General features: G+C 49.2%; 1 protein-coding gene across 3 annotated transcripts in view; it reads right to left on the reverse strand.

Annotated features, from left to right (window-relative positions):
* Window positions 1–1,029: 1,029 nt before the first annotated feature.
* The window catches only part of LOC113994408 (mitogen-activated protein kinase kinase kinase 3-like), a 78,134-nt gene continuing 53,228 nt past the window's right edge, over window positions 1,030–25,935 (reverse strand). For all 3 annotated transcript variants that reach the window (XM_027733417.2, XM_027733416.2, XM_027733415.2), the window contains exons 7-17: window positions 24,853–24,964; window positions 17,850–17,983; window positions 15,118–15,191; window positions 12,891–12,958; window positions 10,933–11,025; window positions 9,757–9,951; window positions 8,804–8,952; window positions 8,083–8,214; window positions 5,049–5,178; window positions 4,286–4,463; window positions 1,030–3,043 (exon numbers count right to left, since the gene is read on the reverse strand). In XM_027733417.2, the coding sequence (XP_027589218.1) occupies window positions 2,815–3,043; window positions 4,286–4,463; window positions 5,049–5,178; window positions 8,083–8,214; window positions 8,804–8,952; window positions 9,757–9,951; window positions 10,933–11,025; window positions 12,891–12,958; window positions 15,118–15,191; window positions 17,850–17,983; window positions 24,853–24,964 (1,494 nt within the window). In that variant the 3' untranslated portion in view covers window positions 1,030–2,814. The remainder of the gene's footprint in view (window positions 3,044–4,285; window positions 4,464–5,048; window positions 5,179–8,082; window positions 8,215–8,803; window positions 8,953–9,756; window positions 9,952–10,932; window positions 11,026–12,890; window positions 12,959–15,117; window positions 15,192–17,849; window positions 17,984–24,852; window positions 24,965–25,935) is intronic.

Below are 25,935 nucleotides of genomic sequence, written 5' to 3' on the forward strand. Positions count from 1 at the left end.
GGCAGCCTGTTCCAATATCCCACTCCAGCCTCCTTCCCAAGGGGAATTAATTTCTCCATGGATACCCGGGGATGCAGCTCACAGGGGAAGCCGCAGGGCCTGCTACAGGCAAAGTAAAATAAAATCAAACCAAACCAAACCAACAGAAAATGACTTTACATGGCAGGATATTCCATTCGCTTTTCCTGGTTCCATTCTGTACATCAGAACACTGCAAGGGTTTTACAAACCAGAGAGGCAAAGGCACCTGAGGAGTGTCTCAAACGCACACACGCGCGCACACACACACGCACACACACATCCCCACGAGCCACATCCATCCACGGGATGTTTGGGTGGTTTGAGGGCCCTGGGAGTGTTTTGGGCTTGAGAGCCTTTCGCTCTCAAGGCTTTGGAGAGAAGGAAAACACCCACCCACCACTGAAGGACTGAGAAAACCCAAACCAAACAGATTCAATGAAAGAGAAGAAAACAGCTTAAAAATGGTTTTGATTTTTTTTTTTTTTAAACTTTGGTGAACACGTACTTTGTTGCTCTCTTCTGCCAAGCCCCTTCCCAGCCAACGCTGATTTTTTTTTTCCCTTGTATTTGTTTCCAGCCATCCCATATTACTGATCAGACTGATGGGTTTGGTCCTGTTCACAGAATAAAGTCCTTCATTCCCCCTTGGCAAGGGGTGACTTTACCCCCTCAAGGAAAGCTGTCCATCACTGCCATGGTGACTGGCACAAACCCCCGGTGCTGCTCCATCACTGCCCCCCAGCTTCCCCGGATCCCAGCCTAGGCAATAACCAGCCTCTGCAGCTTTCAGGCAAACTTACAGGGAATTATTTTAGCTATTTCTTTTAATTTGCCCTAATACTCACAGAGTTTCATTATTTTAAAACTGAAATAACCCTTAGAATCATGAAATCATCGAATGTTTGGGGCTGGAAGGGATCTTAAAGGTCATCTCGTTCCAAGCGCCCTGCCACGGGCAGGAACACCTTCCACCAGACCAGGTTGCTCCAAGCCCCATCCAAACTGGCCTTGAATATTTCCAGAGAAGGGTCACCCACAGCTTCTTTGGGCAACCTCTTAAATTTTGCTTCTCTTTTCAGAGCTAAGGATGCAGAAACACTCCCACTGCCACACCAGCACTGCAAAGCCTTGATCTCCATGTGGAAGAATTCAAGGATGTATTCACACAAACAACCAATTTCTCACTTTCCTCTTAAGTCTAAGCAACACTTTTCATTTTCAATGAACGCCAGTGTTAAAATAAACCTGTGTCTGGCGCTGGCCTGAGGATGGAACCTCCCAATACCTTCTTATTTAACCCTTTGCTGAGCCAGGTGGAACTAGCTAACTCCGCAGGGAAGGGGGAGGTGGGTTGGAGCAACTAATTCATCCAAAACAACCAAGATCTGATTAATTATTTAATTACCTTCCAGGGATTCTGTGCGTGCTCCCTGCCAAGGTTTTCCAGCAGGGACAGAGGCCACTGCTGGAAAACTCTGACCAGTTTTCCAGCTGGTCAGAGGCCACAGCCCAGCTCTGCTTTCAACTGGCCCATTTTCTCCTACAACTTTAAATCTACTGTGGGAAGAAATCTCCTTCCAGCTCCCCTTGACCACCACAGATCCACTACCCTGGTCTGAGGCTCCATGATCCTGCAGCTGCTCCCTTGGGCACCACCAGGGAGATGACATCCCCCTTCCCTGTACCTGGGGATGGTCCCACAAGGCATGGAGGAGAAGGCACCCAGATCCACAGGCACTGGTCCTCTCTGCCTAATTTTAGGCACTCGCTTGGGTTTTACAAAGACCCCCTGGGCTCTTCCTACAGCTTCACTTCCAAAACACATTGGCATCCTCCCAGCCCCAGCACAGCAGCATGGGCATGGATTAGCAGAGCTGTGGCTGAGCAGAGCCATCCTCGCTGAGATTCCCTTCAGCTCCCACTGGAATCCTGATGGTTCCCAACGTGATCTGGCTGGTGCTGAGCCCTGCCAGCATCAACAGCATTTAAACACCATTGTCATTTAAACAGCCCTCAGCCTGTGGCAGGAGTCCCGGGCATCCGTCCGTGGGTGTACCCAGCAGAGACCTCCTGCACCCCGAGAAGACCCCTTTCTTCCCAGACTCACACACACACACACAGACACACACGCACACATACACACACACAAACGCAAAGTCAACACGGCTGCTGCATCATCACACCCGACTCCGAGTCGAGCATCACTCCTTGATTGTAACCGCGTAAGGCACAGGACAGATTGAAACGCCGCCCCCCCGGAGCCGCCGGCTGGTCCCACGAGCTCCAGCGGGGTCGGACCCCTTGGGAACGGGGACACCCGGGTCCCCCCGACTCTGCGGTCTGAGGATCATCTCCTCCGGCTCGGCTGAAGGCCCTGTCTCTGTTCCTCTGCGAAAGGCAGTGATGGCCACTGAGCATCCGATTCCTCCCCCGGTCCTGAGGGTGCTGCCAGCACCGCCGTCATGCTGGGGGGACAGACCCCATGTGCTGCACTTCCCCCAAGAGATCAGTTACACGATGAGGGGGGACAACCCCGGTACCGCTGGCGGCGAGGAGGTTACGTGGTCCCAGGCCAGCACCCGCACAGTCCGGGAAATCCCTCGCTCCGAATTCCCGGCGCCAACAGTCCCGAACGCAGCTTGAAAATCCAACAGCGCGGCGGGTGCCGAGGCAGCGACGAGTGAGAAGGGACCTGCGGAGGCCACTGCCAGGACAGCCCCGGGCAGGGGTCTGACCGCGGGTCCAGCGGCCGCCTCCATCCCGCCGGCGCTTCCCAACCCCGCTGCCAGGGGCTCAGAGCCCGCAGTTGACAAAGGGGTGTCTCAGCAGGTCCTCGGCCGTCGGCCTCCGCTTCTCCTCCACGAAGATCTGCTTGAGGAAGTTTCGGCAGCAGCTGGAGACGCTGTCGGGGAGCTGGGGGTTGGTCGGCTGGGTGGCGATCTTGAAAATAGCAGCCATGGCCTCGAACTCTGCCCACGGCGGCTTCTCCGTTAACATCTCCACCACGGTGCAGGCCACGCTCCTGCAACAGCGCCAAGCACAGAGGTGAGGTGGGAGGAAAGGGTCAGGGGTGGTGGACCTGCAGGTGATGTCTGATCACCTGCCTGAATGGACTGTGTGGGAAGCAAATGCCCACGAGGTGAGCACATGTCCCCCAGAGCTCCCAAAGGTCACACTTGGCACTGGGATTTCCACTCCCACAGCAGGAGTGAACTCAGGAGCTTTGCCCTAAAGCTGGTGGATTTTCTGCCTACGTTAACCATCAGATACTAAGTTTCATAAAACTGCTTGAGAGATCTTATCAGGGCATCCCCTGAAGGGAAGCCCAGGCACAGGTTCAGACACCATAGTTTCAGCAATACTATGTAGCTCCCCAGGAAGCTGAGCCAGAATGAAACATGTTTGCTCATTCCCAACTTAATCTCTGAGGTGTATCTGAGAAAGAACACATCTGATGAGCAGCAAAGAGCCTGTGAGGTTTCTCTCTGCGTGCTGAGTCCTCCTTGTCTCAGCAGGGACACTCTGCCACCTCCATTCATAGTTGATTCTAAAAAAATTAAACCACATTTCCCTTCCATCAGCCAGGGCAGGTGGGGCAGGGTACATGGCTGCCTGCTAAGGACTCCCTAGCTTTCCCCCACCAAATAGGGTTCTCTTGGAAGGACTAGTTTTTGTTGAAGCTACTTGCTTGGTCACGCAATGGAAAGCACACCGAAGGCAGTACTTCCTCCTCATTTATTGAGAGGATTAATACTGTTATCCCAACTCTTTCAGGCTCCATCTGACATCCTTCACAAATTAAATCATTCACAAGCAGCCAATAGTTTTTGTTGTCTTCGTGCCTGAGCCACATGCAAACATCCAGGAGCAGATTTTGAAAGGCCTCTTAGATCTTCTGAGCCTCTGAGCTCGGCTTAGCAAACCTAAAATCAGGGCCACCAAAACTCAACAGCTCTTTTAGTGAACTTCGTTGTCAACTTGCTTTCCAGAATTGAGAGCAGTTATGGGACTAAGCTGAACATGATACTCACACACGACAAGAGCTTCCAAAAGCAAGCTCTGATTCTGACTGCTCCTGTTTTGGGATCTTCAGCTACAACATGCTCCCTCTGGATATCCACACAGCTGATCCTAACATACGTCTCCTATTTCCATCCTTTGCACTGCTTCCAACTACTAGCTACACCTGTTGCTCCCATTACAACTTCCCCAAAGGATTGCTTGATTTAAGTAGCAGTGGTGGGGTTTGTACTGTATCCCTTACCACACATCAGCTTTCCTTCCGTAGCCCTCTCCACTGATAACCTCTGGGCTCATCCAGTACGGTGTTCCCGTGACAGATTTAATCCCAGTCCCAGACATGCAGATGGTCTGGATGCGTTTGCTGGCCCCAAAATCTCCAAGTTTCACATTTCCAGCAGAATCTCTCAGGATATTGGCACCTGGGGCGAAAAGCAAAGACAAAACCCCAAGAGATGAAAGCAACAACCTGAACTGAAGTGGCTACACTGAGGAGAGCAGGAAGGGCACGGGCACAGAGCCGGGCATGAGGGGGCCCAAAGGGCCGTGGTGGGGCTGGACTCAGCATTATGTAAAATCCTTTTCTCCTAAAGCAGCTTCCCTCCAAGAGGGTTGAATCCCACCAGCATCCCCTCACTCAGCACGTTTCCCAGAAGTGAGCAGTGGATGGGAGCCGACAGATCATTCTCCCCACCCCAGACAGCAGAATAGAGCCCCAGACCTTTCCAAATGCCAGAGCCTCTCAGTTCCTGGGTATGTTACACCAGGTTTTCACATGTGCAAGAGCAGTTAACAATAACTCCTCTTGAGAGAAGACAGCACAAGATTCTGGCTTCAGCTGCACGTTCAAGATTTTCATGGTTCAAGCTGGTGAAGGGCAGGGGCAAAAATACTTTAAATGTGAGATCCCAGCACTATGCTGTGCACAAGAATTTATACTGGGGCCGGGGGAGGCTGGGTTGAACAAATCCAAGCAAGCAAGAAGCCTCTCTGTATTATCCACTCACCTTTAATGTCCCTGTGGACAATCATATTGCTGTGTAGGTAGAAGACTCCCTGCAGGATCTGCCTGGTGTACTTCCGTGTGACGTTCTCGGTCAGAGCACCGTAAGCTTTTAGCTGGTCCTTTATTGAGCCCTGTTGCAAAGAAACAACATGAACCCGCCGTAAGGACCAGCAGAACTATCGTGTCACAGGAACTTTTTAAGTTTTCCTGACCACTTTATCATCCAGCTCAAAAAAACCCCCAAACCATTCTGTGTAGAAACAGCAAAAGTCCACTTAGTGCTGAGCGGAGGAAAGATTTGTCCTCATGTCCCAGGTCCCAGTGGAGAAAAAGGTAGTTTCTGGTGCATGTCGGTGCTTCCTCCTGGCAGCACTACAGACCTTTTTCCCCCTCTAGTGGCTGGATGGGTGTCACCACCTCATGGAGATGGACCAAACTGATGAGGAATTACAACTCAAAGCGAGAAGATCAACTCGACTAATTAAATTCATAGAATCATTATGGTTGGAAAAGACCTCTGAGATTATCGAGTCCAACCATTAACCCAGCACTGCCATTCAACACCAAGCCATGTGTTTTCTGAACACTTCCAGGGTTTTTTGCCCACTTCCCCGGGCAGCCTGTTCCAATGCTTCATCACCCTTCCAGTGAAGGAATTTTTCTAATATTCAATCTAAATCTCCCCTTTCCCTATTGTTTCCCCTTGTCCTATCATTTGTTACGTAAGAGAAAAGAATGACCCCACCTGCCCACAACCTCCTTTCAGGTAGCTGTAGAGAGCCAGTTCTTGGGGCCAAGAGAACTCAGTCTTCTATGAAGCCTCCTCCCAAAACTTCACACAGCAAGGAGCACCCACGGCCATGAGGGACAACCACCACTCACAGGACTGCTCCAACAAGAAGACCCAGGGTAGGGAATTTGCTACTAATTGAATCTCTCAAACTGGTTTGATTTTATTGATCAAAGAGGAAATGACGCAGAGGTGCAGATATTATCACCTGTAAGAGGCTGACACCCTTGGCTTTAGCTGCATTTTCTGTCCACTTGAAAGTTGGATGTGTCTCACTGCACCAGAGCCGGGTTTTAGCAGGATGAACCAGAGGCAGATTTGGGGTTCACACTCAGCTCTACCTCCAGTACTCAGGTTAGCTGGGAAGCAGGAGGGGAAACTCATGCTGCTTCTGCCTGTCCTGCAGTTCTGGGGTTGATCCAAGATTGCCAGTCCTTCTGTTCTGGGAACAGTGGCTGCTCTGCTCCAAGTCAGTCTGTCAAACTTTATCAGCTTTTCCACATCCACCCAACTCTGCTGTTGCTCTGCCCAGCTACTGTTTTGGCTTCTTTTGAGGCTGGTGGTGATCCTGTGGATGGGCCTCTCCTTTCCCTTTCACAGCACTGCTGGAGCCACCCGAAATGCTCTAAATGACCCCCTCACACAACCTGTATGCAGGGTATGTTCACTCACCCACAAACCAAACAAGCTTTCTTATCCTGTCCTCCCTCCCCCTGAGGGGGGACATCAAACAAGAAGGGGACACAGGTTCTTTGAGGCCTGTGGTCATTCTGTTTTCCAAGCACAAATTAAATAAAATAGCTTATGGGCAGGACAGAAACTACAAAGTCAGCTATTAACTGGGTTCATAAGAACAACAAGCTAATGATGCACCCAAGCTTGGCCCCATGAAGATTTTGCCAAGCTATCTGTCTTAAATTGGAAGTTTGGCCAGACCCAGCATTGCAGAGCTGCTGCCCTGCAAGGTCTGGGAACTCACTCACTTCCACTGGCCTTGGAAACCAGAGCCCTGGTCTGCTTTTGTGAAATGAACTGTTGTTTCAGCAGCAAAGTCAATGTGTATTTGGTCAGAGCTCGGATTTATCATTAAAAAAAACAAACACTGAACTTCCAGCCCTGCTGGACGCTGCCCCAGCATCAAATGCTGGTTTCCTGGCTGCTAACAAACATCGGCACGCTGCGGAATAAGCAGCAAGGGGACTGCTGGAATTCCTGGGATTTACTCCTCTGGGTCCACGCCTCATGGTGAGACCTTAAAATGAGATGTCTGCCCACAGGGAGAGAGGGAGGACATGGCTTGGAAGGGACTCAGATGCATGGAAGTCCACCTGACCACTCACATGCAAGATGTGTTAGGAGAGCTTCTAGCACGTTTACTAAAGACCAAAATTATTTGCAGCCAGATGACTTAATTGTCCCTTCTGACCTTACAAATATCTGTATAAACAAGGGTTTATTCTCACACACTCTGGGGAACAAATCCAGCTGGACAGGAGGGACCTGGGAGAACAGATCCTCCAGCAATGTAAATAGTGTTATGCTGATTTACACCAACCGATGACTTTGTCTAATGGCTGATGTGATTCACAAGCTCCCAAACAGAAAGAGATGTTCAACTCATCCATGTACATTTTCCAGCCCTGCTTAGGCTCCCTCAAAGCTTTCTGACCTCCTTTTTCCCAGGGGCTATTTCATTCTATATCAGCAAAGTCACAAATTGAAGCCGCTCGTGCACAAGACGATAACACTCCCCACGAAAAGCTCTGTCCTCAACAGAAGGCTCCAAGTGAGTAACACTGTTTTTAATACACACGTGCTGAAAAGCCACAAATAATTGGTGACAGCTGTGGGAGGACAGTTGTACTATTAGCTTTTCCTGCAGGGATTTGCAATAAGTACTTAAGGGTGGGCTCAGGCCACAGTGTTTGGAGCCAGATCCTGGATCACGTCCCACATTCACCAAGTGCAGATTCCAGACTGTGAACACACCCTGCTCCAGGATTCAAACCTAAAACCTGCCTGTAAGGCTTTTCATTTCACCCAGTGCACGTTTAGGGGCTTCACTATGACATCTGACTCACATCCTAAGCTTTCCCAAGTCCTTAGGGATGCAGCCAGTGCTCTGGTTTAGCTCATCAGCTATGGAGCAGCTCAGCTGGATAGTTTGGCTCCAGATCCAAATTTCACCAAACTCCAGGACAGTTTCAATCTGTTTTCTGCCATTCAGGACAGGAGCCACACTTACCCCTGGCATGTATTCAACAAAGATAGACAGTTTCTTCTCCTCAGGGTCCCTCAGGCACCCGTAGTACTGCACTATCCTGTCGTGACGGAGAGTCTTCAGCAGCTGGATCTCACATTCTAAAGCATTCACCTCCTGTAACAAAACAGACTTCCTTGTGAAAGGGAATGATAACTTTGGGAATATTATCCAAATACTGCTCGATGCTGAGCACACTTTTTGCAGCCCCTGTGAAGCTGCCTGTGAAGAAACTGGCCACGGGAGGCTCAGAAATGAGGAGCACTGCCTTAAGAGAAAGGTAGGGAGAGAGACACATGGGATACACAAGGGCTTGGCTTTGAGACAGGTTTACTTATTATTACTTGTGTTCACAGAGCTTTTCTGAAAAGGTGTCAATGAAGTCCCCAGCAAAGCTAATGCAGGGCCCAGAGAGGAAAGAAGGTGAAGGGGAGCAAGAAGGACAAAACTAAGGAAGAGCAGTCACACCTGCAAGAGATAATACCTGAGACAGAGCAGGCCAATGTGACCAAGGGACTAAGAGGCAGAGAAGTCACCAGAGCACCCTGACTGGTGCCACAAGCCATTCAGGACCACTCTAGAGAGGGAAAACAACACCCTGCCTCCACACACCGCCTTCCATCAGGGACACAGACACCTCCACCCTCAGCCTCCAGCCCACAACTCCCCAAGGTGCTGCAGAACAGAGTCCTGCCCTCATACTCACTTTACTTGTCTCTTGGCTGTCAGGATCAAAAGGCACCTGCTTCACCGACAGCTCCCGCCCAGTGTCAGCATCGTAGCAGAGATAAACCTCCCCAAAAGCTCCTCTTCCCAGCAGCTTCCCCAGCCTCCAGTTCACAGGTGCCTGCAGGGCTGTACAAGAGAGGAGAGGGTTCAAAGAGTGCATCAGGGAGGCTTCAGCATCCTCCTGACCCGACAGTGTGCAGGGCAGTCAGTGAGCCACCCTCTCCCAGGGGCACCAGGACAAACCAGTTTTAGCACTGGTGCTACTGGCATGGGGGGATGTCTCCCAGTCTGCACTAGCATTAAGCAGTATCAAGTCCTAAAAAAGTCCTATTTCATTAAGAGTCCTTCCTCCAAAACCTGTTTTCTTAGCCAATGTTGGACTTGCCCCTCTGCTCTGGGACTGGTTAGCGAGATACAGCACGGCTGAGCAGCAACCCAGGCAGGGACCAGTAAGGACTTTTTTTATCTCACTGCTCATTCCTAGGTTGTTATTTATCACTGAACGGGCCCCAAATGCACCAAGTTCTACAGTATGGGCAGTTTTGCAACGGCAGAGGAGCCTGGGTGCTGGGGTGACAGCAATGTAATCCAAGGAGTGGAGCCTCTGGATGCATTTGCTCCCACAACCCAAGTCTCCCCGAAGCTTCTGCTGCGTGAGCGCACTGACAGTCCAACACACAAGCAATTTTCTGCAACCCAGCAAGTGCTGAACACCAGCTGACACCATCAAGGCCAAGGTAAGATACAGCGTGTTGTATTAAATCATTCTCATTGAGACACAAGCTCATGTAATGTGTCTTGTGCTGGGGGTGCATTCACCCATGGTTGACTCAGCTGCTCATGGTAACTCAGCAGGTCTTGGTAACTCAGTTTTGTGTTGAGGCTCAGCTCTGCTGAGACCTCAGGCACTCGGGGCTTTGTTTCACTCACAGTTCCTTGCTTTTGTAGGGGAGGTGCTGAAGACCTGCAGACCCTTCTCGCAATTGTTCCAACATTTGGGCCTGTACTCATCGTACTGCAGCGTGCTGAGCTTGCTGTCCCCGTTAAAACTCTTGGTTCTGCTGGAGGGGACGAGCTGGAACAGGTTCTCCTGCGGGAAGTAACTCCTGGGGAAAGTCCTCCGACCTGCAGGAGAAAAGGGGGAAAGTTACAGCAAGAACACACACACCAGGTTGGACCTACCTGTCACCACCTCCTCACGTCACTGCCCAGATCCTCGCCTCTTCAAATTAAACAAAACAACTGTAATTAAACTGAAGCAAAGCCCTGCAAACATTTTAAATTCAATTTAAGAGTTGATAGCAGCAGGAATTACATCTAATGCAGATGCTTCCAGAGGGGTTTGCAAGAGTTTAATTACATTAGGGGGTTTGTTGGCTGTTAATCACAATTAAACATTGAACAGGCAGGGATTTACATTGCAAATTATCCTTGCCATCCCCTAAGTCCATAATGCAAATGACCACACAGCAGTGCCAGACCTGCTTTCACAGGGGTGTCAGTGAGAGATGAAGTTCATTCTGGAAGGCTCAATATGCTCTCTGCATGTACTCACTACTTTTTTCCCAAGGGAGTTTGATTCTAATTCAGTTTGGCCTCCCACCACTTGCAGTCTCACACAGTGAAGGAAAGAGCAGGAAAAAGGTGATGGAGTGGTCCCCAAAGCTCAGAACTCAACAGCTGAAAACAGAGAACAGAACAGAAACTGCTACCCTGAAATTGCTCAGGGATTTCCAACAGCTCTGTGAGAAACCTGCTGTAAAGGTCACAAAACAGCATCCTCAAAACCAAGCAATTTAGGGAAACTGAAAGGCTGATTTTGCCAGGGATGAGAAATGCCAATCATCCACAGGGCTAAGCTAAAACTGCAGGTGTGAGCAGCGGAGGAGCTGAGCACTGACTTTCCTACAGGCCATAGATGCTCAGCACTTCCCAAGAGCAGAGCCCCAGGGTCGCACGGAGGATGCTCCTCAGAACACACAAGTGAATCCCAAATTCCTTGGCGGTTCTCCCTTTATTAGAAACCGCTCCTTCCCAGGTCTTTCCAGTCCTAAGCACTGTCACAAGCCATCAAGACCCTGGACCGATCATCCACCCTTTTCTTACCGTCACTGTAGTCCTTGCGGCTTTGGGAGAGGTGGTACTGCCTCGGGAACGTCCCACCCTTCCCAAACCTCTCGCAGAACGGGATGTCGAAATCTGACAGGAGGGAAGAAGACACACATGTTTCCGAGATCAGCTCCGTATCAAATGCCCAGAGTGTTTCTTACGGGAAACACTGAATTACGGGGAAGAACAAGGTGACAAGCTGTTCATTTACACAACCCTACGTTCCCCAAGGCTCTCTCTGAAATCGCTCCACAGTCACACACTCCTCAGTGGAAAATCAGGGTTAGACACACTGTTCTTGGTGCCCCTAAAGCAGAGGTTTAACTGCTGACTTTATGGACCACACTGTTCAAGTGAAAGGCAGAGGATTGACATGAACCATGCCTAGTTTCCAAGGCAGAGCACTAAACGTCTTATTTGCACATGGAAAACACAAAAATCAGTGTGGATACAGAACTGCCAGGCAGGGTCAGGCCTAGATCCATATATCCAAAACCTTTGCTCTGAAGTCAGTTATTCCCAGGGAAATGCAGAAATCCAGCACTTGTGCCAATACCAGACAATCTCTCCCCTCTTTCTTCTCAGATGCGACTCCTCACCTCTGAAAGCCAGGGACCAATTTATACCTCCAGAGCTCCAAACTTTTATATTTACTTTGATTAAATGCTAGAAAGATAGAATATACAGAAGGGATTAAAGACCATCAGAGTTCAAAAATGGGATGATGAGAGAGATGGATGGACATAAGAGATAAGGACATATTTTTTTAATAAAAGCCACAGCACAGGAAGCCATTGCTGGTAGCACCAAATAACTTGAGATTAAAACATCCCTCCCCATCTTTCACCTGCTGTTTTTCCTCCCTCCAGTTCTAATGACACAGCCCGTTCTGATTGTTTGTTTGTCTTAGCCTGGGGCCAGCAGCCGCTCCTTGGAGGCCGTTCCTGGCCTCTGCTGCTCTTCAGCATGATTGCCAAAAGGAGCACATAATGGCTGAAATATGGTCAGCAGGAGAAGCAACAAGGACAGGGCAAGAGGTTCTCGGGGAGCCACGTGTAAGCGATGGTGCCCAGTGGTGTCTCAAAGCAAAATGCCACGGGGGGAGCATTAAAAACCTTCTGCAACGTGGCCTGACTGCAGCTTCATCTCTGCAGTTCAATCTAGAAATCCTGCCTCAGGCCAGGAATGAGTTCTCCTGCCACAGGCTGGCTGCCATTTGCTCATTTTTAATAGTGCAAGTCATTACAATATTGCAGAGTTTCCATGATTTAACCAGCTGGATGTTTATAAGTGATTAAGCAGTAACTTATGATCCCTGCAAGTTACCAGTAGGTTTCTCTAACAGCATTTGCACTATTGCAGATTATTGTTAATGCAAGCAGAAGAGGTGTAACTCCCTAAAGAGAGTTGAGTTTTGCTCTGTAGGAAGTGGAGATCCTGAAGGGACAGCTCCCAGGTACTATCAGAGACAAAAGGTGATCCCACAAGGCTGTTTGCATCTTGCCAGCACCTCACAGTTTTCTCCAAACAGAAGAGCACAGCCCTCTCAGCAACATCCTCCAACACAGATCTCTCAAAAGCTTTACTTGCTTATATTCATCTACTTCATGGCCTTTGCTGCCCAGTTTGGACTGTTGTTGCTGTAAATTGATACCCAAATCAGGGCCCAAAGGTTCTTCAGTGCTACCAGCGCTGCTGCAGAGTCAAGAAGGGTTAATGAAGACAAGAGCAGCCCTGCCTGTGTTTGGTGCTCTGGGTCTTTTAATTTTAGAGAACATTCAGGTTTGATCATTGCAGGGTCAATTCTGAAGTGTAACCTAAGCAGTGAGGTTGGTTTGCTTGATTGCTTTTAATTACTTTCCATGCAGTGCCATCTCTCTAATAGCCTTTATCCAGCCTCTTCACTACATACTTTTTATACTTTTAAGCAAATATAAACCACCAAGAGTGCTTACCCATGCAATCAAGGCTGTCTTTGGGATGGCTCTTCCTTCCAGGAACAGGGGTTTGCGTAAAAGGAGGGCTACAAAGAGATGAAAAAAAAAAGCAGGATACATTTATTATATCAGAAAGGCTATGGAATTAATAGACTTTAGAAAGGACAGGCTAAACCACAAGCTGCACTGATCACTGAGCTCCCATCCTCATCCTGCACAAAAATGAAGATTGGTTTTCTCTGCTGGATCACAGCGTGTTCCTGTGGCAAACAAAAGAGATGCTGCAAAAACCACAGTCACCAAGCTGAAAAGAAGCAGCCAAAGATAAGAACACCTGTGCACAAGGCTGCACAAGAGGGCTGCAGATTTCTCTGCCCTCAGCATCAAGTATTCAACTGTGCAACTCTGCTTTCTATGAGCATTGTTCAGTTGCTGCAGATGTGCACACTAAAGTCCTTCAGTCATGCCCAATTCATGCAGGTTTCCCCTTTTCTGCAACATCATCCCCCACCCTCCTCTCACAGGAGGGTCTGTACCACCACTGGGAACATGCACACTCCCAGGAGACCAGGAGGGAGAGTGCAGGATTGGTGCCTCAAGGCTCAAGGTCTTTGAAGTACACTGAGAGATGATAAAGCACTGCAAGGGGACCTCAGCAATCCCAGTTTCACCCCAGGCTCTGTAAGGGCCAACAGGGTGATCTGGACACATTGCTTTGCCACTTTCCCTTTCAACAATATGGGCACAGAGCAGAAATCAGCTTTGTGAAGTGCTCTGAAACCTGCTCATGTCAAAGTTGATCACTGTTATGGCAGCGAGGAATTTGTTGTGCTGTTCCTGAGCCTCAGCCTGGCCACCATGCCTGGTAACTCACTCTGCTCCCTGGAGCTGATGCCATTCCAAGCAATCAGCTGCAAGGGCTCAGCTATATCTTTGCAGGAATAGTCTTACTCCTCTTTCTGCCTTGGAATAACACAGCCCTTCATGGGCCTTTTCCAGCTCCTAGACCCCATGACTGGACACACCTGCCTGCTTTGCATGTGAAATCAAGCCGTACAACCCTCTCACAAAGACGTCCAAAACTCTTCTCTCAGTTCCCAATGCAAGTGTTACAACCAGCCCACACTCCTTCTGCTGCTCTTCCCGGCAAAGTCTGTGCAAAAGCAAAGCTGGGGCAGAGAGGCCGGGAGCACAAGGAATCCAGCTTCGATACAGCCGTAACAATGAGCAAATACATCACAGGAAATTATTAAAAGCCACAAAAAGGAAATGGACCACGATGCTGAGACAGATCCAAAGTGCACAGAGCAGCAAACCCGAAGCACGCTACACAATCAACCCGACGCAGACCTGCTGGAACACAGCCCTGGTGCTGTATGGCAAAAGCAACAGCGGAAAAAAATAGAAAATCTTTGATGCAGACGGAAAAAAATAATATACCGCTTCCCAAAAGGACACTGTGTCTTATGCACAGCAGCAAACATACAGTTTCTGTGCACGTGTGAGTCGGGACCGAGCAGCCGCATCAGCCATTGAGTCCCAGCCCGGGTTAGTACAACGTGTCCCAGTTGCTTCCTGCTGAGAAGCTAAACTTAGTTATTGCTTGTCTGGTGTCCTCAGCACCTTGACTGACACGTCTGTGGCTGCTGGCAGTGCACAGGGGCTGCTGAGTTTACCAGTGGTCAATGGAGAGCAGACAGCATGCTCGGGGAGGAGGGGACATGGAAAGGCTAATGGAGTATTGACCTGGTGACTGCAGAGAGCCAGAGGAGTGGGAGTTACTGTGAGGGTGGGAAGGCCCTGACAGAGATTGCCCAGAGAAGCTGTGGCTGCCCCATCCTTGAATTGTTCAAGGCCAGGTTGGACAGGGCTCGGAGCAACCTGGTCTAGTGGAAAGTGTCCCTGCCCATGGCAGGGGGGTGGAATGAGATGATCTTTAAGGTCCCTTCCAACCCAAACCATTGCATAATTCTATAAGAGGGGTCTGACAAAAAAAAAAAAATAAAACCTGGGCACACAAAGCCAGGCTGTCTTTGTCCAGCTCAGATTACTGCAACTCAAATCATACCATGCCACAGACATCTGTGCTAGGATCTGGTTTTCAGCGTTAAAGATAAATTTGTTTCGCTCAGGTGCATCCTCACCTCAGCAGAAATCTCAGGGGATGCCGCTGACTCCACTTCTCTCCCGCTGTGGAGCAGAGGCTGCATTTCAGCTGGTGAATGTGATGGGAAGTACAACTCACCTGTCCACAGATCTGTCCAGCGACTGGCAGCTCCCAGACAGCGAGTCGTCAGGGCTGATGAAAGCTTCAAGCATCTGACAGTGAAAGAAAAGGGGAAACAATGAAACCATGCACTGCAGCTCCTCAAGCTCCAGAACCTCTGCAGAATCAACAAAGCTGCTCCAAAGCCAGCTGATTTACACCAGCTGATGCCAGTCCCATAGGGATGAGATTCAGTCTAACAAAAATTTTCTTCCCAGTGGAAATCCATTCATGATGCCCTCTCTGCATTTTTTGTTCTTTCCAACTGCTGTTTGCCAGAAGGAAAACTGAGGCAAAGATAATTAGCACCCTGATGCTCAAAGCATGAGGAGAAGTCAATGAGATTCAAAGTATAACAATAATACTGAAAGAAAATATGCATCAGGACACAAAAGATGTGCCCAAGGCCAAGTGGATATTGTGTACCACAGCCAGGACTGCAGCCCTGGACTCCTGACTTCCCGAGCTGCCCTGGCACACGAGCCCAGCCTTCGTCTCCACTGATAAGCGCAGCATCATCAGGGTTTTTGGCCGGAGGAACCGGCTTGGCTCTCACCAGCCCAGTGAGTCAAAAGCTGCATTTGTGTTGCTTCCTGGATGAGACATTGTACTGGCCGGGGTTATTTATAGCTGGTTAGTAACAATAGAGGGTTTGTGTGGAGTGGTAAACCCAGGGGCTGTGTGCACTTCCACATGGAGCAGAGCCTGCTCCGGGCCACGCTGTGCTGCAGGCAGCACCACGCTCCCTCCTGGCTGCACACACTGCTCAGCCCTGCTCCACAGCCAGCCCAGCTCACTCCTGGGAAACCTGAGCAACGAGGGTTAAACACCACGTGGAGTCACATTTTGCTGGTTCCCACATCGCTCCTCCTTCCCCAACAGCCTCCCTTTCCATGTGCTGTTCCTGTAAGACCTCCTCGACTGGTTGTCACAACAGCTCCTGTTGTTTTGGCTGGACAGGCCCAACTGCAAAGTGCAATTTTTCTCTGCTTCCCAGTTTTTAAACCAAAACCCTCACCCTTCAAAATGCACTAGCCAAAGAGGATGAAGACCTCTCCTAAAACCCACTCCCTGCCTCTGCCAGCCATGCCAGGTCTCTCCCAGCAGCTAATGCTGAAACGCTAATTTCTCAAAAGCATAAAATTGGGAATTGGAGCATGCTCCATACTCAGCCTCTGTTCATCTGCCAGGCTGGTCTCAAGACCACAGTTACATCACAGGCTTGCACAGGGGCATTCCCCAATGGGCAGCAAGCTCCAGCTTGTAAGTGGTTTTCTGCGAGGCACGTATAGAAGCAGCAGTACAAGGACATTCTGAGGGCAAAGCCCATATAGGGAAAAGCATGGCTGCTCAATGAGAAAAGGAAGAAAAACCCAAACCACCCTCAAACTCCCCTTTTCCTGCATTTAGTTCACCAGAGAAGGGCTGCAAGCCACCCACAGTGTGATGCTGGGGAAAAGCAAGGAGAGCATCTGGGAACCTTCATCAGGAGCAGGCTCAGGCCTCTGAACTGATGGAGTTCCATGAACAGCTGGAGGAGCTGTGCTGATTTACACCCAAAGGGGGTCATGGGGACCCTCCTCCTGCATGCACACACTTTGTCTTAATCCTCCCTAACGTGTTTGGAAGGCATGTGAAAACAACAGAAAGCCAACTTCTGGCTGCGGGGAGCACACGATACATCTGCACTCTGACGCTGCCAAGACTCACCCAGAGTGACTGCTCCTTATTTTATTAATGGCTGTAAAATAAATCGTTGCAAACACAAACTTTGCCATGGAAACACTGGCACAGCCTGCACACAAAAGTGGAGCCAGTGGGTGCTACTGGAGTGTAGGGAATGCACATCTCCCCAGGCCAGCACAGCACCCTGACAGAGTGAACTTAGTGCCTTCCCAAAGTCCCTCCACGTCCCTCCTGCAAATTGTGGATCTTGACCCTGCACTCCCAAGAGCTTAACGGGAATGACTTATGTTCCCAGCTGACTTCAGAGGATCCACAGCTCTTCAGAGCTATAGCTATAGCTTGAGCAGGGATGGAGAGAGAGGGAGGTGTAAGCTGCTCCCCTCCAGTCCTTTAACACTGCAGAGTTTTCCCCACCATGGGCACCAGTTTGGCTGGAGGAAGGGGTACTGCTCATCACTGAAGAGCTTGCTGCTCTTTTAATACTGAGAGTCTGGAATACACAAACTCCTTATTCAAAGAGGAAAAAAACTGTAAATATATGGGAGAGGAACAGAGACACAAAACCACAGAGAGAGGCTGTGGGCAGAGCCAAGAACTGTAACTGGAGCTCAGGCAGAAACTGCACATGGGAAGCAGCAGGAGCTGCTGATATCCCCAGGCTGTTGCAATCACAGGCAATCGGTTGCTTGGCACATTCCCTCATGGTCCACGGGATCTGGGAACGCTGCAGCCACGATGGCCTGGCAGCTGGTGCACACGTGTGTCCCAGATCCATGCTCCTCCAGAGCTACCTGAGGTGCCCAAGCACATTTGCCATCCCCACTGCAGCTGGCTCCCAGGGTTCCTGGAAATCGGGCCTGCCATTTCTCAGGCATGCCAAGCCTGGGGGCACCCATTCCTGGAAAAAGCTGAGCCCCATGCACAGGCCCCGCTGGGGATGTAACGGTGGGAACAGCTCCCACAGCTCAGCCTCCCTCGCTCCCAACGCCGGCCCAGTTTAACCCACACAGCCCAGCCCCACTCACGTTCTGGTCCATGGTCTCGGGGATGAACTCGCCCTCGCTGTTGATGCTGGTGTAGGATCCTTGGCGGGCGATCTGCTGCTGCTCCTCAGGAACGCTGCCCGGGGGCGGAGAGCTCCGGCCAGTGTGCAGAGAGCCTGGGACACGGGAAAGGCACAGGTCAAAGGGGGGACCCGCCAACCCAAGTCCTTCCAGCGATCACAGACCTCCTGGAGATGCTGCTGGGTTTGAGTTTGTGTGGATGGGAATGGAGGATCTAGAGGTGTGATACTGTTTATGGGCATCCTGCAAAGCTTTTGCAACACAAAGAGTTTGTTGCTACGGGGCCACACAACATGTAGCAGACTTGACTTCAACCCACCCTGGATGCTAAGAGCTGTACACCGTATCCAGGCGTGCTGCTGATGCCAGAAAGGAAAGGGCTCCAGAGTTTTGTTGTGATACAATCACTCAATCTCAAAGCAAACCACAAACTCCAAACCCACCTCCCCTCTTTGACCTCCGGGCCATTTTCTCCCTGGAGCACGTCACTGCCTTGTTCAGCAATCTGGGAAACAGCCCAGGTGAACTGAGTGCAACATCCCTTCAACACTTCTTATACAGAAAACAATTTGTGCTCAAACACCCTTCTCTACCCTTTCCCAACATGAAATTAAAGATGAAGGAAAACCAGCTTCCATTTTGCACCTGGGAGAGAACTCTGCAGCTTGCTTACGTAGATGACCCATTCTCCCCCCTTATTCCCCAGATCCACTCTGATTCCTTGTGCCTTTTTAGGTTTTAGGCCTTGTTGCCCTTGCTTGGCCCAGATGCACAGGCCTGGCTCCACTTTCTCTCTGTGGTTACTCCCCTCCATCCCTGCTCTGTCATCACCTCATGGCAAGGAATTGCTGACGGAGATCCGTGCTGCTCCGTGCTGGAGCCTTAGCTGGTCGGCATTGTGCAACATGAGCTTTCAAACAACACAACAACTTGTTTTTAAGCAGACTTCTAAAAAGCACACATCCTTGAGGAGTTAGGAGTCACATGGAGATGTGTTTCCTTACACTTCATATCCATTTTTGCGGTGCTCTTGCCAAATCTTTGGTTCGTTGCTACCATTTGGTAACAACATGTCCAGGCTAAGCACAAGATAAAGGTGCCGGGAAGGGGCCTATCCCATCAGGAAAAGTCAACACTGATCAATCAACACAACTTCTCCCTCTTCAGCTGCTATTCTGCATCACAGTTACTGTGCCAGGTGGATCTCTGGCACAAATACATCAGCGTGATCAACACCACAAATCCGAGTCCCCACCTTTCACTTAAGCAGATACACATCAGGAGCTGCTAATGTTAACATTGTCACACAAGCACTAAAGATCACTAAATCAGGCTTGCTGGATTTACACCAAACACACAGATATTTCTGTCCCATGATACATCTTCCTTCAGACTCCTTCTCAGATTGTAAAAATGAAAATCATATGGCTTTGAGTTACTTTTTTTTCTTCTTCCTATTTTCTCCTTCAGAGATTTCCTGCAGGATAAGAACACAGTGAAAAAACTCCAACTGAAGTAATGCCAAGATCAAGGGGAGAGAATCTCTCAAGTGCTGCAGTGCTCATAAGGAACTGGCTTTCCACCAGCCCTAAAAACAAAACCAGTTGGGAAGTACGGCATCCTCTCTTGGAAGATAAATAAACAAACGTTTAACCATTGAGCAGTTCGGGCACCCTGAATAAATCACTGCATCAGCATCCCCTCCTTTGCTTGGCAGATGCCAATCTGGAGTGCAGCATAAGGACTTTTTTGGGTGGCTCTTGCTCCAAAAAGCTGGCAGAGGATTTGGCGCGGTGTAACAGCTTCATCTTAGCTCTGCTGAGCATTTCTGTTACTGCTGTGATATGTGGGGGTCTGCTCATGAACTGTTGGGTTCTCTTGCTCCAATAACTAATTTACTGCCCAGAAAGTCTTTGGTATTACAAAGAGCTGTACAAGCCCTGTTTGATTTTGAACCCAGGCAGTTAAATGAGATTTATCACAAGCACAAGGTCTTTGCATGATCTCACATTAAGCCTTAGCCTGGAACAACTACTCCCAGCCATAGGTTAGTTGTGTTCGACCTTCCAGAGTCACATTTCCTGCCAAAAAACTTTAAAAGGGGATAAGACACCAGCTATTTCCCAGCAGGTGAGGAAGTTAAACAAAATGCTTAGGCTTTTGCATGCCTGGAAACTGCTGGATTGAACCAGAGCCCTTTCAGCCAGGCTGTTTGGGCAGAAGTGCTGCCCAAAGTAATTTATGCAGCTTCACACCACCAGGAGCACTGGCTGCTGCTGCTTTGCATCCAGGCATGCCCATCCACTTTGAAGGAACACAGGAGGTGGTGGGAGCAGAGTCCCAGAGCTTAAGGTTGATTCCCTGTTCCAGCCCTATCCTGTCCTGTTAAAAAAACCTCGGGCAATGCCAGTGCTGCTGGTGGAGTGAGGAAATGGAAAATAGGGTTCAGGCAGAGAGAGAGAGAGAGAGAGAGAGAGTGCAACAGTGGTACTCAGTGGGAGACTCAATTCATAGTGGGGGCAACACTAGGCTGATTGGATATACTGGATAGCTTTACCCACCCTGAGGCAGAGGAAGAAACAGACACAAGCCCAGACGTGCCTGTTTGACACATCATGGATGCTCTTCACACTTGACCTAACACTCAAGAAACAGCAGCAGCACCAGGCAGAGAGAGGAGGCCCCCAGGGGATTGTCCTGGGATGTACAGGATCACACAGCAGCTCCACTGGGGATGGGGTAGGCTGTGAGGCACTTCTTTAAAGGCCCATTGCTGGTCAGATCTCAGCAGCTCTGTTTAGGATTCCTGAACTCAGGGAAACTCTGCAGATTGGCACTGCTTGAGTATCTGACCTCGGTTACCCTTTGGAGCAAGGTGCTCTGGGCAGGGATTCCTGCTCCACATGTTGCACACACTAATGTAAAGCCATATATTAGAGACTAGAGCACAGCATGTCCCGAGGAGGGAGAACCAGGACAGCACGGAGACTCACAGTCACTGCTGGCACCCACTGGGGTCTTTCATGTTCCCTTCTGTTATTTTTATTTAGTAAGTGCCTTTCATGCAGTGTGTGCAGAGCTCGTGGTGCTGCACGTACAGCCAGTTCCCCCGTGCCAGGCTTGGCTTACCTCCGCCTCCGCATTCCCTGGCTTCATCCTTCCCCTGCTCTTCCCAAAACTTCATCCATTACTGATCAGCATCAAGAAGGGAAGAGAAGCCCCTTAAAAGTCAGGGCTGGGGAGGGTTTGCTGGCAGCTGCCTGAGCTCACAGCTGCAGCCAGGGAGAGCCCAGCCCTGGATGACGTTGCCGTGGAGCCAGACGAGGAACATGACGTCAAGATGTGCCGGTGTTCCTCTGAGCCCTGGCAGAAACTCAGGGATCAAGAGGAAGAGAGAAACCTGCAAGACACTTCTCACTCTCAGACTGTCAAGGGGAGGTGTGAGCAGGCGGACCAAATCTCCTTCATTTCTTCTTTTTCAGTGGGACCCCTACAAGTCCCATCCTCTGGGGATGAATTACTGTACCCTGATTTAAGGCAAATTTAGGGCACTTCTATACTAATAAGCAGGACAGAACTTATTTTCTAGCCCTAAAGCAGCTGGCATGATGCACACAGCTAAATTTTCCACCCCTTCTCAAAATGAGGTCTCATCCATCCCAGCTCCTGCAACGCTCCTGGTCTGGAGAGGGCTGGCAGGCACACAATGCCACAGCTCAGCAGCCTGGTTTGCCACCATGGAAAACCACAGGAAAAAAAAAGAAAAACAATAAAGCTTCTGGCAAAGGTTTCCACTGGAATGGCGGTTCTGGAATGGGGCTCCTAAATAATTTGTGAATAATGTTCTGAAACACGTAGTTCCTCGAAGTAAATAAAAACAACCCTCAGTTATCTCAAAATAGAGAACTCAGAAGGATTTTAGTCCAAGTTTCCCGGCACTTGGACGAACATTTGCAGATGCTGGTCACCAAAAGACTGGAAGGGGATTTCCACTGAAAAGGTTCATGCGGAAAAAAATAAAAAGAAAATACTGACTTTGCATAAGGTTTTTCAGGGACATGGAGTGAAGACATTTTCTGCCCAGCAGAAGCAAAAATAGCCAAATCTCCCCCAGAACATCTACATCCCTTCCAACACACTTGTGCCAATAACATAGAGTTTTATTATTTTTTGCTGCTGTTTACATGGCAGAGTCAGCAGAAAAACATGAGACATCTCAGAAACATGAAGAACATGACCCTGAACTACCTTTTATTATAAAGTCAGTTTGAATCTCCCTTTAAATGTTGTTTCAAGAGAAAAGCTGAACTGAGTTAAGATCGTCTCTTGACAGCAACCACTTTGATGACAGCAGAAGATAAACACTGTGAAATACCTTGCAACTGCAAGTGAAGAATAGTTTCTCCTAAAGAATTCCCAACCTCTTAGGCTGTCTTTTGACAATCCACCAAGTTCAGTGAAATCCCTGCTTCAGGAAAGCAAAACACAGGATCATATTTGTCTGTCTATTCCCTGACATTCAGTTTAATGCTCCATTTGAAACACTGCTCTCCCTTTCAGCTCGCTGGAGTTCCTATCCAGCTGCTGGATTACCCAGGTCTGACTCAGGAGGTCAAAAATTGCATCTGCTGGATTGTGAACATCTCCTAAACAGAGCTGCAGCAGCTTCATACAGACCCCAGACAACTCCAAAGAGAAAAGTAACCCTCTGTTATCATGCAGAGGGTTTGCTGCAACCTCTTTGCAAACTAACAGCAAGACTGATGGTTTACGTGGAAAAAAACCCAGAGGGATAACTGTAACATGGGCTGGTTACCTTTGCTTCCTGACTATGTAACAGTGCTGAGGACACTGGTTTTGGTGCATTAGCAACTGGCCTGGAGAGCCTCCTGAAGATTCCAACATTAACACACACTGTGTCCTACATTTAGTGCTGCCCAGTCCTCCTCCTCTGTTAGATTAAACCAGCATGTTATGCTCATTCCTCCACTCTGCTATTCAGGCATTCCCTCAAAACCCATCTGTACCTCAGGCTCTCACCCTTGCAGAACTGACATCTCATCCTTTGTCTGCCTTGTCTGAGCTCAGGATGTTCTCAAAGGAAGTGACATCTCACAGTCAGTGGTGCAGAGCTGGTTGGTGATTCTCCTGGTACTACAGCAGCTCCAAAACAGTAAGCAAAGGCCAAAACATGGCACAAAAGTTAGCAGGAAAGTCTTAACTTTGCAAGAACTCATCTTCTCCCTAGCACAGCTACACGTGGAATCAATTCTGCCCATCACGCTTGGCTCACACATCAGTGACAGCTCCCAGTGCCACAGCTCTCCACTGGCTTACATTAACAGCTTAACAAGTGCCAAAAAAAAAAAAAGAGCAGCAGAGATGTTTTGCTCAAGCACAGTTTCTGCTGAGGCTCTGTGCCTTACCATGTATTTGTGTGTGCATTTCACTCAGGGTCATCTAAGTGACTCTGCCAGACTCTGGGCAAACTCTCAAGAGCCATGTGAGCTAGGAAAAAAAAAACCAATAGAAAAAGACAACCCTGGTACATCCAAACACCAGGCCCAAAGAGAGCTCTTGTACATGTACCACCCACCCCTGGCTTCAGTAAGAGCTGGGCATGGCTGCACAAGGGGTATGCTGGACCTACCCTGGAAGAACATTTCCTATATATCATTGTCTGAGATGCAGCAAACCACAGGATATGTTATCAAGGCAGCACAGGCTATGAAACAGAGAAAGGGCAAATCCTCGGAGAAAAACACTCTTTTGTTGCACAGAGAAAAGAGTTTGGAAGCGTTTACTGCCATATAAATACAGAGGATCTTTGGAGGGTGAAGTATTTCTTCATGTACATTTGTATAGGAGGCCCCACTTTATCCAAGGCTATAATTTCTATAGTTGGTGAATAACTGCATGAAAACAATAAGGATCTGTAGAAATTTCCCTGCAACCTGCATCCACAGATATGGCAGAGAACATTCACTGTGTGAAAAAATCATTAATCCTGCCTATAGGTTGTAATATGAATAAATATATCCCTGCTACATAGTTCTGTGTGCTGCTTTACCAGTTCTGCACAAGGCACCCTGCTCTGCACAAAATCCTCCAAGGTTCTTCACACAAAGCTCCCACAGCCAACTGATCAACAGGACTTGTCATTTAAACAAGCTCAGAGTATTTCAGAAAGCAAGAAGAGCATAAACTCAAGCACAGAAAACCAAAGAAAGCACCAATCTACTCCCTGCAGGGCTGCAAGAAGAGACCAGGCATTTGTTGCCAGCCTGGCTTCAAGGGCTGCAGGTACCTACTCCCAGCACCTCTGAAGGAAAGGGATGCTCCCTTTCCTCTGGAATGTGACCACCACAACACACTGCACACATCCATTCTCCTGAGACAACAAAACCAGCTACCACAGACGTCATTTCCCCAACAAGAACAGAGTGGTGGCATGGGGGACACACATTTGGTCCTTTTGGACACGCTGAAGCTGGTCCCAGCCCAGGAGCCAAGGAGCCCAAGCCCATTAAGACAAATGACTCTGCCAGCTGGGAAAGGGGGAGATAACACCAAGAGAACAACAGCCCATGGTTAAAGGAATAACTGTGTCAAGGTCCCAAACATCCTTGGCTTTCTGTAGATTCTCTCTCTTCGTTTTGATAAAGCTCAGTGCCACCAAATTCATTGGAAATTTTTATCCCTGCATTTCCCCCTGCCAAATCACACCCTAGGTCCCCTGTTCTCCTCACTTTCGTGCCCAACGTGACTCTGCTCAGCACAGCCTGTGCAGCTTGTAGTGTCCTACTCAGGCTGAGGATGAGCAGCAACTGCACTGAGTCACTGGTGGGGGACATCAGGGTGGCCATCCAGACTGTGACACCCACAGGGTTGTGACAAAAAGGAGAAAGGGGGTGGTGGCCAGTAACAGCACAACACACCCCGCAGAGCGCTGCGTTTCACCCACCTGTTGAGTATTTGCGCGTCCTCTCAGAGTCCTTGTACAGGGATCCCATGATATCACCCATGGACCTGGAGATCCTCATTTCATGCTGTTTGCTGTTGTTTGGCTGGAGGAGCTGGTAATCAGACAAAGAGAATGATCAGACTTGGCCAGAGCCCTGTGGACACACCATGTGAAACCCTCTGTTTGGTTCCCCGTGACCCTATTACCCAAGAACTATTGAAAAAAAAAAAAAAAGAAAGAAGACACACACGTAATCTGGAGTGATCCAAAAACCATTCACAAACAATTCACATCTGTTTTTAAAAGTCTAGTAAGATTAAGCTCCAATAGATAATGGTAAATGCAGATATTTGACATAAAAGACTGTTCCTGCACTGCGTTATCTCCAGAAAGATACAGAGACTGATCCCTGGCCTGAAAACACTTGGGACCCCAAAATCAGAACCTCTCCTCCATGCTCCCTAGACTCCAGTGGCAGCCTCAGCACTGCAGGAGGTTCCTCTGTAACAGGGCAGAGGAACAGAGAGTGGAGGGTCAGGCTCTACCAGGGAAGACAGACAAGGGAAGAGCAAAGAAATGCATATCCAGATGGTAACTTAAATGGTAGAGGCCAAGTCTTACTGACATAACATGCTACAGGATGCTGTGATTTTGTGGTAATTTCATGTAAGACCTTGGAACGTATGCTCCTACACGCAGGAGCTTAAGGAAGAGATGGACCTACTCTCCAAGGTATGCAGGAGTCTACCTGGCTTCTCTGCTGTTAGAAGCTGCCTTGCAATACTGCTGTGTTCCCACAATTGCCAGGGCAGATTGCCCCATTTCCACCCAGGATTTAGGAAACCCCAACTGATGGCTCAGTTTTCCCCAGGGGAGCTGGTCCCTGCACTTTCCAAGCCTCTCAAAAGGAGTGGAGAAGTTCCAGGGGCTGTGAGCACCAGCGGTAGCATGAGGACAAGCACTGTGAGTTTCAAGACTCCCAGTCTCTCCAGCACTTCTAGGAAATATAAGAAGAAACAGAGTTGCAACATCTAAAAATCCCTTGCTTTACAGCCTGTGCTTGGGGCAGCACGACATGTGCTT

This window comes from Pipra filicauda, unplaced genomic scaffold (assembly GCF_003945595.2).
Source record: "Pipra filicauda isolate LSUMZ 115617 unplaced genomic scaffold, ASM394559v2 scaffold1_size10287979_pilon, whole genome shotgun sequence".
In the NCBI taxonomy this organism is placed as follows: Eukaryota; Metazoa; Chordata; class Aves; order Passeriformes; family Pipridae; genus Pipra; species Pipra filicauda.